We start from the raw sequence: 17,968 nt of genomic DNA on the forward strand, positions 1-17,968 counted from the left end.
ATATGCTTCCTTGCCAAGCTTTTCTTGGGCTATAAATTGATCTGATATGGCCTTTGGTAACATAGCAAGCCTGGGTTGTTTATACCAATCACAGGTTTTCCCAAAAAAGTACAGACCAGCTAACACCAAAAATAATAATTGTTAATAATTGTTTTAGAAAATTGAATATACTTAAAAGCATGAGTGTCACACTGCTGGGTCACCACTATGAATTCCTCTTTGCTTTCTCCAATACAATGCATGGATGAGTGTACAACAAAGGGAAGCTGTATTGTTCCATCAGGAATAAAAGCATGAGGCACAGATGAGAGAAGTGGGATTTGTTCCTTAGTGTGCATTCATTTTGTGAAGCCTGCAATGCCTTAGAACTGATATTCAAAAAATTAGAAGATTTCAGCAAAAGATCTATGTCTCTTTCTGGTATTTCAAGGCTCAGATTCCTATTTGCTGGTTTTTTGCTCCGTATTTATGATGGTCTGTGTCAACATACCTTGAAAATATTTTCTTTCCACTCTTCAGTTACTATAAAGCATTAATAATAAACTGATAAATTGAACTTTTAGGTAAGAAAACAGGAGACAAGTTGAGTAGCATATCTGGGAGAAAGTGAAAAATTCAAGGAATGGTGAAAAAGTGCTGTTAGGAGCAAGCAGTTCCCAAAGCACAGAAACCTAAGAAGCCAAATTTTTAATGGGTTTCCGTTGTCACAGATGACCAACTATTAAAAATGAATTATAGAAAAGCTGTGGTGTGAATTCCCTAGGATTAGACATGGAAATGGAGAATGAGTTCAACAACTGAGGATAAAAACCTTCAGCTGGAATTGATGTCTCTTCATGTAAACCAGAGCATCTACTTTTTGTTTGGGACTAGGAGAGCTCGTCTCCCACATGGATCCTCTGACATATCTGCAGAGCTGAACTTATGTTGCATTATCTGCTCCCTCCTCCCCAGCTGTCTATCTACAGTACGTGCAGGAATGTCATGGTTTTAATACCATATCCTCCCTACCATCTAACTCAAATTGGACAAAATCCAAAAGGTATTGGGAGTACTGGCAGGACACATGCACTTGCGCTTATGCACATATGGTGTGTGTGAAGTGTTCTTGATTCTTTACTAAGACAAGCTAACATCTACAGAAATTTCATGTGAATTAGCACATTATTACTATAATGTAAAGAAAAATAAAGCCCCAGCTTTCTGTATAGCTCAGTATAGCTGTGTTTGGTATCACACACTTCATCAGACCTGGAAAACTGCCTGCAGTTCTGGACAATGAACTAAAAGCTTGAATTATCTCTTGTTTTTATTGTACAATAAACTATCTGATAAATGTTCTGTTCTCTACTTATATAGTACAGAGAGAAAGTTGGTGGGTGGACTGAAATCTGTTGTTTAGTTAATTTACAGAGAAAATCCTGCCGTGTCAGATTGATTGGACAGGAATTAGTGTAGATTCATGCTTGGAAGACTAGCAAAAATGATTTCCATAGTCTTGAGGAAACATCCTTTTATTGTAGAGAAGTCTGTATACACAGTTGTGATGTATTTACAACCAGTTTTTCTCAAACAGATGACTGTTTAAAATCCTTCACAAATCTGTCAAGAATGAAAGAAAATTAAGCTCAGAAGCCCAGCCAACCAGCCCAAACCCCAAATTCAGATTAATTCCCAAAGATAACTGTAATGAAATAATACATTGAGTTGTTCTGAAGGAAGCAATAGGACTGTGACAGAGATCAATGTATGGACTTCAGTCAAAAGCATTGTTTAGTTTGATCTCAGAGTAGATGAATCCCAACATGGGGGACCTGCCTTTTCCCAGGGGTGTGGAAGGGACAGGCAGAAAGACCCTGGCCCTTCCTTCCTTGGCCTCTGCAAGGACAGGTCACAGTGGCAACCTCCATGAAAAGAAATTGTTGGTCCTGTGTTCCCCTGGAAAGCTCATTTCCAGACATAAAGCAGGAAAACCTCTGCGCTTCTTTGGTCTGCGGAATGGAGTTAGTGCACTGAGGGTGAGAACGGGTGTCCCCCTTAGGAAGGGTGTGGACTACCATGGGACCCCAGTGACAGGACAGATGGTACCTTGGTTTCTTCTGGCGCCCCTCCAAACTGTGCCTCAGCTCTCACTGCTCTGTACCCAGGGTGGTGTGCAATGGCATCAGTCTAGTGTCAACCTGTTCAACCACCGCAAATGCAGAGTAGACAACACAGGGGGAAATGATGAGAGGTAGAGACACACATTATATTCCCTTTTCCTTTTCTTTTACAATTAAAAGTAGAACCTTCATCAGCAACAAAAGTTACGTGTGCAGGAGGCACTTCTCTAGGGAAGAAATAAATACCTCAAGAGTTCATGGATGAATGAGTCCCATGAGAAATATTCTCAGCACAACCAGTTCAGTCATAAAAGGAATCTAAAATCCCCACATCGATGTATATGAGAAACATGAAACCATACCTGCTAATGCTTGAGGAAGATACATGCATAGGTTTCCCATAGGGTGGGAACATATATCTTAGAATCTACATAATTTGATTCATACTTAGCAGAACATTGCGATATTTACAGGCACATTCCAATGGGAAAACATGTGCATACAGAGTGCAGAAGACACAGCTTTGTCACCTAACCGTGGGACTTCATATACTATTTGTGAAGCTAGTGGAGAGGAAAAAGGTGTGTAGGCAGGAGAAGAAAATCACCAGAAGTTGGTAAGAGCTCTTTTTTTGAGTATTAGAATGGTTGCAGGCTGGGACAAAGTAAGTTCACGTAGAACACAGGTTCTGACTTGTTACACATCACAGAGTGCTTTTCCTACTCTCTTTTCCCATACTTATTCTTCCCAATTACATTTGTTCCCTGTTAGCCAGGCTGATGAGAATAGTGTGTAAGACTCATTCCTCTTCTTGCAAACATCATCTTTTATAGCATAATAACTTAATAAATTCTTGCAGAAAATGGATGAAGTGGAATGTCACTTTTTTGGACTTGGTCTGTATTCTGAAGGTGAAAGTGGGCATCTGAGAAACACATTTGTAATGCCTTGGAAGTTTTATAAATTAAAAAAAAAAAATAAATTAAAAAAAAAAGTTACACTCTGAACCTGATTGAGAATACGAAGTTCTATGTTCTCTAGCACTGCATGTCAGGCATGGTGGAAAAATCTATTTGGTGACTACTTTAAGCTTAGCACTACCCAGAATTGTTCTGAAACTAGTTCACTAGTTTCTGAAACACTACTGTAGTTGCAGCAAGTTATTAAAACTATCTACAGAATTTAAATCATACAATTTAGGTTTCAATATGTCAGCAAAACAGCAATGTATAACCCATAGAGGTTATAATCTGGAAGTGAAATTATCAAACTATTGCTCCATTGTTGGAAAAGTAAAACTATCCTCCCTAGGTACACAGCACTCTCTCACTTATGCTGACACATAAGGTGGTGGTGGGTCTTTAGCAGCTCCGTTCACGGGATCATCGTATGGTGGCAACAGGACCTGCAAGAAAGGAAACAAAGGTTATATTTTTAAAAAATAAGCCAGCTGAAAATATTTACAAACAAGAAAACCCTCAAGGTCTTGTCCTAAAGAATAATTTTAAAAAGAGTAAATTAGTGAGCAAGAGCAGAATTGTTAGGAAATGAAACAGTGTTAGCTTGAAGTTCCTCCATTTCAAGTTGTGTGCCTGTTTTTATTACAAAGGAAAGTATTATTTCTTCCCACTTCTTATTGACTCCAATGACAGTTTGATTTCAGCCCCAAATTATTCATTGCTGGTACTTGAATTTGTTCAATCTGGCTGTGGCGATAGCTGCTTATTCTGCAGCTCTCCTCTGTCAAGAGCACTGAAGTGATGCCTCCTGGAGCATTGCACAAACTGCTAAGCCAGAGTGAGAAAAGTCCCCAAAATCTCTCTTTCTGAGGTCCCCTTGGAAAGCTAATAATTATTTTGGTGTGGGGAGAAAGAAAGCAAATGGAGAACAAATTACTCTAGATCTAAATAAATCTTTGGTTTTGTGCTTCTGGGGCACTCAGCCATGAGAAGGAAGATCTACATTCCCATAAGCCCTTCAGCCAATACTTAAACATCTGATAGAAATTAGGACAGCTTTAATCATATATCATCCCCAGTCATAGGAGACTTGGAAGCTTCCTAGGACATGGGAGATGCAGATTCAGACCACAGTGGGCAGAGGAGGGATTTGAACCCAAATTTCTACTGCTTTAAGCAAGCATGCTAGCTATCATGCAATTTTTAATTGTGCCAGCACTGACATTGCTTTGCTTGCATGTGAAAAGGCAAAGGAGCACTTGGTCTGTGAATCCCAGCAGGGAATGAGGATAAAATAGACGTCTGAATGAAGAACGAGGTACGTGCCCTAAAAATCTCAATATTGTGTAAGAGTATCAGTTGTAGTGCACTGGCAGAGATACTTTATGCAGCTGAAGATCACTTATACATGATGGAATTTCCAGATTTATCAACATCACTTATTGGTCATTAAAGGGCACAAAAAGCTGATTATCAAAACATATATAGGTAAAATCTTGATCTCAATAAAGCCAGTGGAAGTTTTTCCATGAGGGGATTTCACAGTTCTTAAAGAAGTTTATAACCTGCCTTCTGAAAAGAAACATCCATAATGACCCTTTTTGGACCTCATCCACAATGTAACAATATCAATGGGAATCTTTCTATAGTTTTAAATAGACTTTGGATCAGGCTTATGTGGGATAGTTCCAAGGGTGATTCACATTATACTTATGTAAGTTTACAGACATGCATTGATCACCATGTGTTCAAGTACATCTGTGCACATGTTTGTTAGATTACAGAATGGCTACCTTGGCATCTTCATCCCTTAATCAAGGAAGTTCCATTATTTAGAAAAGGAAATTGTCAGCGCCATCACTCTTTATTAATACCATATGTTTGAGTTTGTAAATGCAATATGCTATGCGCACATTCACTACAAAATCTAAAAAGCCTTGTATTGAAAAGCATTTAATAAATTAAAGGGTGCAAACAGCTTATGGCAGACTGCTTACCTGGTGAAATTAGGACAACATATACTGTCATAAAAATCATAAATATATTTTGAAATATAACTTCAGTAAGTCACATCACTAAAGCATGTAAACTGTGAAAAACAGTACAGCTGAGATCCTCTCCCTAGCGTGGATCAATAGCTTAATAACAGGGTTTCTAGTAAAATCCTTGTGTTACTAAAAAAGGCACTTGTTTCTCAAAGGTACCAAAACATGTTCATTAATTGATTATGAAGCAATATAATTAAATCTGATCTACAGATGACTCTGAAAATGAATCAAGTTCACTTTGTGAAGATTTAGCCATCTTGCTGCACTCTAATACTGCTAAGCCACAAACTGTGGTCCATTCCTTTCAGGTTCAGAGTCCATTTCATCAGGTGTGATAAGAAAAGACAGCAGACTCAATCTGAAAAGCTGTCTATCTTCCAGGTCTGTGAGCTTCTTAATAAGGGACAATACCTCTCTCTGTGCTCTGATCCTCTTTTAGATCAATGTGTCCTAATACTACTGTAGTTACATCAATATTATTACTTCATCATTAAGGTCACTGTCATTTGCAGTAGGTCTCCTGGAGGGTTTATGGAGATGAGTGAGCTTCTTCATTCCCTTTACTCCTGTATGAAACCAAATATGTCTGTTGTCCTGAACAGCCTCCTGATGAGGCTTTTTCCTCTTGAGAGGTGGACACCCTGCCTTGCTATATGGATTCAAACCTCATACATGGGTCAATGGACCCCAAGGACTCTCAGAAGACACTACACTTTCTAACTTATCAACAGTTCAACAAGAAGTGAGGGGAGATAGGAGTATTTTAGAGAAGTCACTGGCTAAATCCTAAGGCATATGGATTTCTATAGGAATATTCGAGGTATGTGGGGTATGAACTGGGAAGACCACTAAAAACGTTCAGAAGTTTCACAAGAAAATATATACAGTGGAAGGCTGGAGGGTATTTGGAAAATGTCTGTAGGTTTATGGTCACTTTATTGCTGGCAAAGGTTATTTGTCTGAACAGTTCTATCAGTGATGACTTTACAGTCTTACTCCCCACACATATTTGTGTTGAAATATTTACATATCCTGATCTTGCATTTCCCTGGCATGAACAGAATAGTGATAAAAAATAATGAGTGCAGAATAAGCAGAATTCAAAGTTACTACCTTTGCCTAGTAGTCTTTGAGTGAGACAAAGAAAATATGGACAGGATCATAAACAAAGGTTAAGATGAATCAATGTGATGGACGACACCTGGAAGAAAGCACTTGGAGTTTGTGGAATACATGGCACCGTCTGGGACCCCAAGCATCTCACATCGTTAGTGTAGTAAAAGTTCTTTAAACTAATGCAACTGTTTTACTTTCAGACAATGTGGTTTTGTTACTGTTACTTAATCTTCTGTCAACTGTAAGTCTAAATAATCATCCTTCAGCTTCCACAACACTTTGAATAACTCTTCACTACTCTAGAATTACAAATCTAGCAACTCTGCCTGTGTAAGACTACCTTTTAATTATTTTTTACAAGAAAAATTTCAGACCATTACTTTCTGTTTATAGTTTTTCCATCTTTTCTCAATTATGTCTGTTTTAGTGAAAGGGAAAAACATGATAAAACCTGGATTATCTTAGTTTTTAACTGTTTATTGTTGGAATGGTTAACAGTTTATAAAAACCTCAAGGAAGAGAGAATTCCATTAGAAATTTAATCACTAAATTTATACCAAACAAACTGAAATGAAAATCTGGATCAGGGTGGTTTTCCCTTGTCTTATGTTAATTTTAAATTCTAAAATGGTTTAATGGAAACAGATAAATGCCTTGGACATAAAACAGCAGAATTATTCAGGCACTATGTTGTGCTCTCCAGAGACATAAAATGGAAGACAATCACTGAGCCAAAGGGTGAATTCAGAAACTGGAAGAATAGACAGAAACTCACTATTCAGTCTTATCCGAGAACATAATTAGAATGGATGTAGTCTAAAATAATTCAGGAAGGGCAAAAATATATGCATACTTTAGGTCTGTGGTATCCCCAAGGCAGAATATCCACTAGGGCACAGATGTATTTTGCTTCCTAGACACTACATTTGAGCATTTCCTTCCTTGTTTGTTGTGAATTGAGAGAAATGTATCTTAGTTCCCCTGGGTACTCCAAAACTAATGTTTACAGAGTGTTTGAGATTGCCACTCACAAGTTACTATAAAAAGTAAGTACAAAGGACCCCCATTTTTTGGAACCCTCTCATCTTTGTGAGAAGACGTTTCGGTTTTTGATCAGTAGACCAGCAAGCAAGTCTGGGACATTAGAAGCTTGCATGGTTCAGTCCTATAGGATGCCTAAAATCCAAAGGACAGAAGATCCTAGCTTCTTTTACAAGTCCTATAACTGTGTTGAAGAAGCATGTAGCATTTTAATATCATCCTTTAATATACGGCCGGAGGAGGAGGTGACATTTCTCACTGTATAGTTGTCTGGTGACAAAAACTTTGCACAGACATTCTGAGATCAGAGCTCTAGGGGCTCCCAAACCAAAAGGGATCAAACCCACAGTCCTACCCACCATACGAATGCTCCAGACACAATGTTTTCAGTTAGGTTGGAAGGACCATTTTCCACCCTCCTATTGCCACAGTGAAGGCAAGTGTGCGAGAATCCAGGGAAAGAAGGAAAATAGGAGGAAGTGTGGCTCTGTAGCCCCATGGTTGGGGTTCCTAAGGGGGACCGGGAGTCCTGGGTGCTTGCTTTGCTCCAAGTTCCATTTAAGCATTTTGTGATAAGCAGTCTTGTTATGTAATGTGCAGAAATAATCCAGAACTGACCCATAAGAAATCTTGGTCCTTACTTAGCTGGTGTCATCCAAGTGGTTCGGATAATTGTGTTACATAAGCACCTCTCTATTATAAAGCACATGCTACAGGATGACCTTCTCTAGAAGAAATAATTACCATACAAGTTTGCCAATGGCTATAACATATTCAGTTAAATAAGCATATGTCATTTCTTATTTTTCACATTCTAGTTAATCTGGGTTTAGAGAAGAACTTTTCAAAGACATCATTTAGAAATATGCCTAAGAAGAAACACAGACAAATATTTGTATATTCAGTTTGGAGTTAATCTTGGACCAAACCCACTTTTTTGGGGGGAAAGGGGGGAGGGAGATTACATAATTTCAATATTCCCTTAGTATTTTTGCAGCTGATTCCACATTTACATGAACTTCCAGTAGAAAATTTTCTTTCTTCAGCATACATACAAGTTTTCTCATACTGCTGCAGTTACTCCTGTTTGAACTCAAGCTCTTAGGTCTGTTTGGTATTTAGTACATTTCTAGATGAGAAAATGTGTGTAGTCTGGTATGAGTAAACTTAAATATTTGATTAATTGATAATTTCTGAATTCTTAATGGTCTCACCCTAAACTCACTGGACTCAACAGACAGCTTTTTGTGTCACCAGAGACCTTTGGATTGCTTTTTCCCACAGCCATTTGTGTTCTACACTGTGTGGAATGGTACAATTGTCACAGAAGACTTTTGAGTTTGAACAACATCTTGTCTGGCAGCTGTATGAAACTTTTGTGAGTTCCCATGGCAAAATACCTTTGTTGATGTCTTGTTAGAAAAAAAAATTGTTAGAGATAGCTGTAAAATACTTTTCTCTAACACTTCTAGAACAAAAATGCACTTGATGATGCCAAAAAAATGCTAGAGATTAAAAATTTCTATGGTAAGTGCTTATGATTGTGGTGAGCATTCAGGATATTTTCTCATGCTTTACCTTCCAGGTGCATCAGTTCATCAATCTCTTGTCTATAAATGCAGGTTTATTGTATAAGTAATGGGATACATTTGGGTAAAAAAACCTTCTATCTATCAATCAGATTAAATAAAAAATCATCACAAGCACAAACTTACTGTCAAAGAATTAAAAATCTTATTTTTAATATATGAAATTAAGTGGACTGAGCTGCTGCTTAGTGCTGGAGAATTCTGCCTGCCACCACGAACAGGACTTATCTCTACTCGTGGTGACTGGTGTGTTCTGGTACTGGCCTTTTGAAATCTCTGCTCTTCAACAGCTGTGCTGGGAAACACAGGGTAGCACTTGGAGAATTTGGGAAGAATACATGCTTAGGCCCTACCACTTCTTAAGCAATTGATCATCTTCGTACTCTTTATCACTTGAGTGGACATTTCTGTAGTGGATCAACTTCTGATTTTACTGTTAAAGAGCCCATGGAGCAAGGTGAAGGGGGTCACAGCAAACAACAACTAAGAGCTTCTTGATAAAAACTCCAGACCTTTACATTAAAAGACTTCCTATTGCATCAACACACAGTGTCATTTTTGACAGGGACAGGTGACAATGAATAGTTGAATGGAATTAAGAGTCATCACTACTGCAATTTAATCCTGGTCCTGTCACTGATCTTTTGAGTTTTGACAAATTGTTTGATTTTGTCTTAGGAAGATTTCCCATTTATAAACCAGGCATATTATTTGAAAGATCTTAAAAGGTGTTGGAAACCTTAAGACGGAGTTAAATCTCTTTTGGATGAAACTTGCATTTGACTGTATGAGACAGGGACTGAATTGTGGAAATATTTACAAACTAAATACATATTTGCAGAAATTCCAGCCTATCCCTGGAACCGTTTGCCCCAACCTCTTCCCTACAGCTTCGTGTGCATTATGTTGCATTAATCTGCAAAGTGACCTTTACATTTCAGACACCCTAGTCACTACCAGGAACCCTTATGGGAGGCCCATGTGAATATAGACCTCGAATGGAGAGAGGGCAAAAGGAGCTTTGTCTTTCACATAGCTCACATACAAACTGTCAGTGGCTTCAGGCCTATTCTCTGTTTACTTAGAAAGGGAGGGAGAGTAACCACAAAGTGAATAGTGTTAGCCAGATGGTGAGAGTATGCCAGAGCTAGTGCTGGACTGCTTCACAGGCAAAAGTGCCGAACCGCAGGAATTTCCTCATCCAGGAGCTTCTGTCCAATGTGCAATCCCGGGTCTGGTGATGGAACGAACACTGACACAGCTGCAGGCTGAAACTAAGAGCTCCTGCATGCCTTGCCTTTCCTTTCCTAATTCAGGATTAAATTTCTCATTGATGTAGCACAGGGCTGATGTATCAGATTCAGGGACAATGGAATTGAAAGACGGCATTTTAAGCAGCACATGCTTATTTGCACCAGTCCTCTAGTCTGGGTTCATTTCATCTCCATGATTCCAGCCTGAGACCAACCACCTACTTCCACCTATCTGATACCATTGTGCAGTTTGGAGAGGGTTAAATGGTGTGCAGTCACACTTATTAATTTTGTGTTTACTTCCCTGCTCTCCTGTCATCCACCCAGCCAGGAGGAGTGGAATTTCCTCCCACAGCTGTGATGCTTTGAGGAGCCATTAGCTGCAACCTAAGCCATGCTCAGCTGCAGTGCAGCCAGCAGAGCTCGCAAATAGCCCTAGGGGCAGGTGTGACCACCTGTCCAGTTCAAGACAGTCCCACCAGCCCTCATGTACTGTTGGGTTCTTGACTACACAAATATTATGAAGATCACCTGGGGAAAACTGTAGATTTCTATGTGCATAAACAGCTATAACTGGCTGATTGTTTCACTCTGTATGCAGGAAAGGCTGAGAATAATTATCTCTTTGCAATGTTTTCCTGTCAAGTTTGACAATGTGCTTTTCTTCTGAGAAGTCTAAGATTACAGAGGAAAATGTAAAATTAAGATGGTGTAACAAGATGTCTTAGGGTGATTATTAGTATACCAAATAGAGTTAACAGAAAATACAATTTTTGACATACAAAATATTTGGAAAGAAACTGTCTGAAATATTTGGTAAGAAACACTATCTGTATTTTTTGCATAAAATTTTCAGAAATCCAGATCTGCTCAGTAGAGACCTGTTTTGGAGACTCAAGGCACCAGATGGCAAATATTTCCTTTAGTACTATGTATGAAAATGAGCACTGGACTATTTCTAAATGTCAAAAATTATATAATTAATTTTGTATTTTACTTAAAAGGAAATAAGCATATTAATGTAGCACATGTTTTATTTGCTGTACAAAATTCACTGTAAATTACTATATATACTGATTTTATTGAGGCAGACTCTTCAAAAGTTTCTAAAGTTTCTGTATGTAGGGTGGGAAGAAGCAGTGTTTCTCATGAGTTTCTGAAGGAATGTGTTTTTTTCTCCAGTGGGTGCACAAGAGTTTTTAAGCCCCAGGCTTTTCAGGCATCTCAGAAGTGAGATTTGGTTCATACTGCAGGTGCAAACTGCATCTTTGGGTCATTTGATCTGGTCATGTCTGAGGTAACTTCAGAAAAGTAGGTAATATTTGGCCTTGAAGAACAGCAGATCATGCGCACTCATTATCAAGGGAGAGAGATTGACTGAAATACATAGAAAGTATTAAAACTAAATCCATTGAGAATTCAGAGTTTCCTCTTTAACCCCTTCACATGAAGACACACATTACACAGACTGCATGAAAAGACTGACAGCCTTCAGGAGAAGAGGGAGCTTTTTTCTAGTAGTAAAGAAACAGGAATAGTTAAAAATTCGGTGGTGAGAAGCAGTCAAATGTTGCGTACAAGATAAGCACTGGAGAAAGAAGTAAGGATAGCTTTCATCACACTGCAGCTAAGCACATGCATGTAGGAACAGCTCTGCTGGGTAAGGTGAAAGGTCTATCTAAATCACAGCAATTACTGATGGATGATGAAGAAACAAGTGCAAGACAGCACAATAAAAGAAACAAAGAAAGAGCAGTGCAAATATATATATTCATGACTCACCCAGAATATTCTCCAAATTGACAGAAATTTGAATGTCGAGGACTTACTGAATTACCGGTCATGTCTTATAGAAGTTTTTCTTCCACTGATTTTTCTAGTCTGCATTTGAACCCGTGTCGACCTTCAGCACCTGCAATGTCCTGTGGTAGGCAGTCACACATCTAATCTAGGTGTTACCTAATTTGTTTTGCCATGAAACCTGCCACTAGCTATTTCACAAAATGTCCCTTAGTTCTTTTGCTAAGACAGTCAGCAGATTTTCCCCCTTTACCTCCTCTGCCACTCATTATTTCAAAAATCTCTCTCATGTTCTCGTTCTGTCCCTCTTTCATGCCACTAAGGATCCTTGCCCCCCTGCAGCACAGTCCACAGTTAATATCTTCATACTAAGGAAATCACTTCACAGTTTTGGATCCAATCTGAGGGCTGCAAGTCCAGGCCTGTGGAGAAGCATTTTCAGCAGGGAGGCACTGACCTCTGTCTGGATGACGCTTTCTCCATGCTCGGGAGAGCAGCAGGCATTTTCACCCATCTGACCTATGTTACATATGTTCTTCCAGATGTAATCAAAGCAGTGCTTATTCTCTGACACTTATAAATATCTACTTCAGAGAGGGCTGATTACAATGTAAATGGCTGCTCTGGTCAAATGAGTCCAATCAAAGCAACTGCTTCTGAGGAGGTTAGAGAGCAATGTTTAAAAAAAAAAACCCTTTCACGTTTTTCTTTTTCTCTTTCCCTGTCCCTAGATAAAAATCCCCTGGTATAGGGCCAAAATTTCCTATCCGAGCCAAAGCATATTTGATATTGAATGAGAAATGTTGTACTTTGCTTTATTCAGAGACACATTTGCTCAAAAACTTTGTCTAAAAAGTCTTAGTTAATTACTATTTAAAGGTTTCATGATATGTCGTCTGTCAAATAAATCCCCAAAACCTATCTCTCAACGTGGACAGGAAGTATTTTCATGTTTATTTGTATGTATTTCCATTAGAAACCACACTAGAATGGTTACAGATTGCGTAAGTGGAAGCAGAATAGCTCATGGATAATTTATAACCCCCATTCACTGAAGTAGGCCTCAATGCTGCAAAATAATCTGTGCAAAGTTAGAGTTGGTACATTTTATTTTCCTTTGACAAAACTGCTTGTTTATTCCAAGCCACCAGCTCTCCAAGACACTATTTAAGAGACTTTACATGAGTTTATGGGTTTCTGTAATGAAGTAGCACAATGTTTTCAGTACCCCAGATAGATAGCGGAATAAATGTATATATTACCTGGACACAGCAATATTTAGGGACAGACTGTGATTGCTCTTGTGTGGGGAGAAAATTGGATTCAGGAAGCTATTTCTATCATGTGCAATCTCATAAAAGTCATCCAGAATAATGGTGTAATTACCCTCTCCATTCTCAGACATGGAGGGATAGTCCACTCCAGGCCACAGAAGTCTTTCCTACATCGTGGCCAACCTTCCGCTGCTGCATCTCTAGTTGCGCATTATTATTCTGTGTAGGTAGATCATTGTTCATTTTTTCGATTTTTCTGTTATTTTTTTCAGAAGGATCATTTGCTGGATGACCACATGCTTTCTCAAAGAGTACTTGCCTGTGTGTCATCAGTACTGAAAAACTGGAGAAGTATACTTTGGTAACAAATGTTTATTGTGTTGTCCTGAGTGCAGAGACTGTGATAAAGCACTGATCTTTTTAACTGCTAACTTTAATTACTCTTTCTACCCTTATCTCCTCTTACAATTACATTGTTAACAAGACAGGAACCTAGGAATAGCTCACATGGGGCAGCCAAATTGTTTAACAGGCCTGTTCATCTTCCTGAAGTGTGGTTATCACAGATGTGATTGCATTACAGATACTGCTGGAAAGGCTGCTGTCTTCATCTCATCAGCTGGACCATTTTTCTCTAATCTATACACCTACGGACATGGGATGACCCAATGTCAGTCTTTGGGCACCACGACAGAGAAATGGGCCAGTTGTAAAGTTTGGAGGTAGATTTTGAAGTCTCGTTGTAACATTTGACAGCAGTAAGATCTGGGATTTTGAGATGACCAATCTCTAGTTTTGTCTTTCGTACATATTTTTATTTTTATAAGAACACATTATTTCAGTATCACTATTAAAAAGTAAGGCACAATATATCCATATAAAATACAATTTTTCTTGCACAGTGCACTTAAGCATTTCCTAGTGAATGCTGAAGGAAAACTTTTATTTATAACCAAGTTATTATAATACTGTGTTTAAACTACAAAGTACTAGTGTCATGAAAGGTGATGAACTGACAGCTTAAGGGAAAAATCTTGTGTTTATATAAAATCTGTTAATATTGGTAAATCACATCTGTAAAACACCTGTCAACTAGAAACTCCCACAAACTTTTGCAGATCATCTAAATCTGGTAAATGAAGGCCCACTTGGCCTTTTTCTCTCTGAAGGTAAGAAGTGTTTGTGACAGAGTTCATGTAAAGCAGACCTCACTTTCTTCACTGCTCATAAGACAGAGGAGCAAAAGCACAAGTTCAGGACAGACCACAGCGCACAGTCTTGCGTCCATAAAGAGTTCTGAGGGAGGCTTGGGAAGAGCACAATTGCCCTATGGGATCCATTAGAGCAGATTGAAATCAGATTGAAAGAATGGTCCAGAAGTCACCAGAAGCCATTAATAACCACAGGAAGCCAGACCTCTCTATTGTTATCATACCCGCAACAAAACAATGGCAGTTGGGTGCTCGTCCCTGGTCCGGAGCTGAGCTTTGCTCTCCTGCAGTGTCTAAGAGGACAATGTCACCTGCTGAACCACCGGCTGCTGCTGCTCCCTCCCACCTAACCAATGGCTGATGTTCTCTCTGCATCTGCATGGTTTGTGCTGTTGGTAAGTTTTGGCAGAGAGGTTTGGGGCTGGAGGAACTGGGATGTACGAGGAGTTCCTGCTCATCTTGGCAAAGGCCAGGCTTGTGCCGTGTGAGGGGATGAGATGCAAAGAGGAGCCCATGTTGGAGCTGAAGGCAGGATGGCCTCTGGGAAGAAGAGTTCTGCAGAAGGGCAGGGCTTCTAGTGTAGACAACTGTATGGTTATAAAACCACAGTGTGGCTCACTGCAGTTGGGACTTGGCCTCTGGCCCCCTGATGCATTCCCCTGTTTGAACAATACCTATGCAGGTGAATTCAGGCCTTCCTCATCCTTCATTGAGCAGTGTAACTGTGACTTGAACCTGACCTGGAAAATCAGCTTATAAACCCATATATCCTTGGAAACAGGGATTTAAATTGTCATTGGCTTTTGCCGCACTGATACATATCCTTGGAATTACACTGAATGCTGCAACTCATTTTTTGAAACCCACAAAACAGCAGCTGTCAGATGGTAACGAATCAACCCTGTTAGAAAAAAAGGGTCTGTAAAGGAACGCTGCAAATTTATAAACACACTGTTTTTTCCTACATTGCAACACTCCCAGTTAGTGAATCTAAAAAGATTTGGAAGATTTAATTACACATCCCCATTTCATGTCTTATTTTTAATCTTATTATGAACACTGAGAACAGATTTGTCTATTTCTATTGCAAATCTCTTACAAATTGTCATGTATTAGAATAATTCCAGTATTTGAGCTGCAAGCATAACTACAGTTTTTGGTTTTAAAATGAAAATCTACTGGGGAAGATAGATCAACATGTATATTTTGATCTTGTAATTTAACATGTGAGTAAATGTAATTACTGTAATGATAAGTGAAAGTGTTCTGGAAGTCTTATTTTTAAACTTGAGAGTATTTGCCCCAAATTGACAGCACTAATAGCCTGTTCCAAACAACACAGCTGGCTTCTGACAGCAGCCACCTAGTAACAGGTGAAACCTGTAACAAGAAATGTGATCAGCAAATAGCACTGAGCAACAGAGCAAACAGGCAGCGCGAGGCAATTGAGACCACAGGGAATGCTGGATTTAAGGACAAAATCCTTGCATAAACAAGGAAGCAGTGGGAGAGAGAGCTGACTCTAGATGATAAGACAGGAAAGTTAAAAACATGGAAGAAAAAATAATCTCTTCACGAAGACTGGAACAACTGCCAAGGGATGGGACTTCACTGCAGGTAGAATATGAAATGCTGGAGCAGCTGAATAGCAGTTTGTTGGCAGACACAGACTGTCATGATACTTTTGTGCAACTTAAAACCTAACAGAAGAGGAGGAAGGGCACACATTGGACATGCACACTAGCAAGATGTGAAGCCTGAGCCCTTTGAAGATTCCTGATTAAAGACTTTGCTCTGAGAATGTTTATAAGCACAATTCTGCAGAAAAACAGATCCAGCATCTAAGCCACACTCCCAGGTCTCGTGTAGATTATTAAATGAGGTTACTAACTAGTCACCTTCTTACTTTAAGCACTGGATAGCTCTGCTTTTATCCTTTTTTTTTTCTTTGCCCCTGCTGCTTCTTCCTCTTTTCTGTCTCCCATTTTACCTGCTTTACCTCTTGTAGGTATTAATTTGTGGTGTGTGCTCACTTTAAAGAATGTTCATGGAAAAAGATGCCTCTGATCTAGGGGCCCAGTAATAGTGTTATGCATACAAACGGCCACACAAGACCAGCCACGTGGTGAACGTTGCCAAGTTTGTAAGATTTTTATGTCACATTCTAGAAAATACCTTTAAAGCAGATTTTTTCTCTAAGTTGTCTTCTATTCTGACTTGTACCACCCCAAAACTGGCTCAGTAGTTGGAAATCACAAGTCCCAAAGCAGCTGTCAGAAACAAGAGCTCTTGTGCATGGTTCATCCGCCTCCAGGTTCCATCTCACACTTCAGTCTGTTTAACTGACATGAGTCTAAGGGTCCCTGTCTCCATCTATTGCCAAACTAATCACCTTTCACACATCTAGAATAACACAATAACACAAAGAATGGCTCTTCCAATCTTACCAAAGAACATTCCTCCTCTGTTCAGAGGAATCATCCAGCAGGAACAAAAGACCTAACTCTGCATTTCTCAAACAGATCTCCTACTGCTTTGAGAAAGGGAGAGCAAACACAAGTGTGGACAGATTAATTACAGGCTACTCAGTTGATGTCATATCCACAGAAGGAATGCATCTGCACTGAAAAAACCAAATAACTTATTAACCGTTGTGGATAAACGTATGTCAGATAGGATCCACTGGAGTGATTTGGTCAAGTACATAAGGATGTAAATCCCGCTTTGAAGATAGATTTACAGCTTTACATTTTATCCCCACTGGCAGCATGACCAGAGATGAAACTTCCATTGATTGACTTCAGTGAGAGTTAAAAATAAATAAAATTAAAATCCCTGGCTGTACAAGGGCACAAATGAGCTGTTCCTGCTCCAGAGAACAAAATGTCTAACTTTGGTTTATCTCCTACACTCGTATGCTGGCAATTTTTCCAAATTGGACAAACATTTCCATGGTACTGCTATCACAGTTTAAATTAGTGTAAAAAATTATTCTTCATCCATGGTGTGCTTGAGCAGTTGGCAGGATAAAACAATCCCAGGCTGGGAAAGTTTCAAAAATAATCCTCAGGTTACTATGATTCACTGCGGTGGAGCCACCTTACTGCCATGTCAAAATGACCTACAGCTACCTCCAAAAACTGAGAGGAGAGAGGTACTGCAAAAAAGTTCAGAGCAGGGAGATTATACCAGTTCCTAAGTGACTTTTCTGCAGCTGGATCCCCAGGTCCTGGAATTATCAGCCCCTGGAGCATAAGAGGGACATGTCTTCCCACCGGCTGGGGTCCAGGCCATTCCCCAGCCCAGCACCAGCTGGTTCCCCCACCCCATAATGCAGCCTGATCACAGAGCCGACCCAGGTGCGTTCCTGTGGTGCCAAACTTCCATCAAGGGCAGGAGGAGGAGGACCTCTCACCTAACAGGAGTGGTGGGAATATCCTCTTCACAGCCTGCAGTGGGGAGGATGTCTATCCCAGATGGCACACTTGCAAAAAGGATGGCTTAAATCACTTACACTGAGTGACAAAAATCAGATTACCTGGAGCAAATAACTGTAGTTATTGGGAAGGATACAG

The 17,968-nt window shown here is 39.5% G+C and overlaps 1 protein-coding gene across 1 annotated transcript in view; it reads right to left on the minus strand.

The window, feature by feature from the left end:
- Positions 1 to 3,432: 3,432 nt before the first annotated feature.
- The window catches only part of LAPTM4B (lysosomal protein transmembrane 4 beta), a gene marked incomplete at its 3' end in the record, with an annotated part of 58,346 nt that continues 43,810 nt past the window's right edge, over positions 3,433 to 17,968 (minus strand). The window contains exon 7 of the mRNA XM_080339059.1: positions 3,433 to 3,507. Coding sequence (XP_080195185.1) covers positions 3,433 to 3,507 — 75 coding nt within the window. The remainder of the gene's footprint in view (positions 3,508 to 17,968) is intronic.

This window comes from Nesoenas mayeri (genome assembly GCF_963082525.1).
Source record: "Nesoenas mayeri genome assembly, chromosome: 2".
Lineage (NCBI taxonomy): Eukaryota > Metazoa > Chordata > Aves > Columbiformes > Columbidae > Nesoenas > Nesoenas mayeri.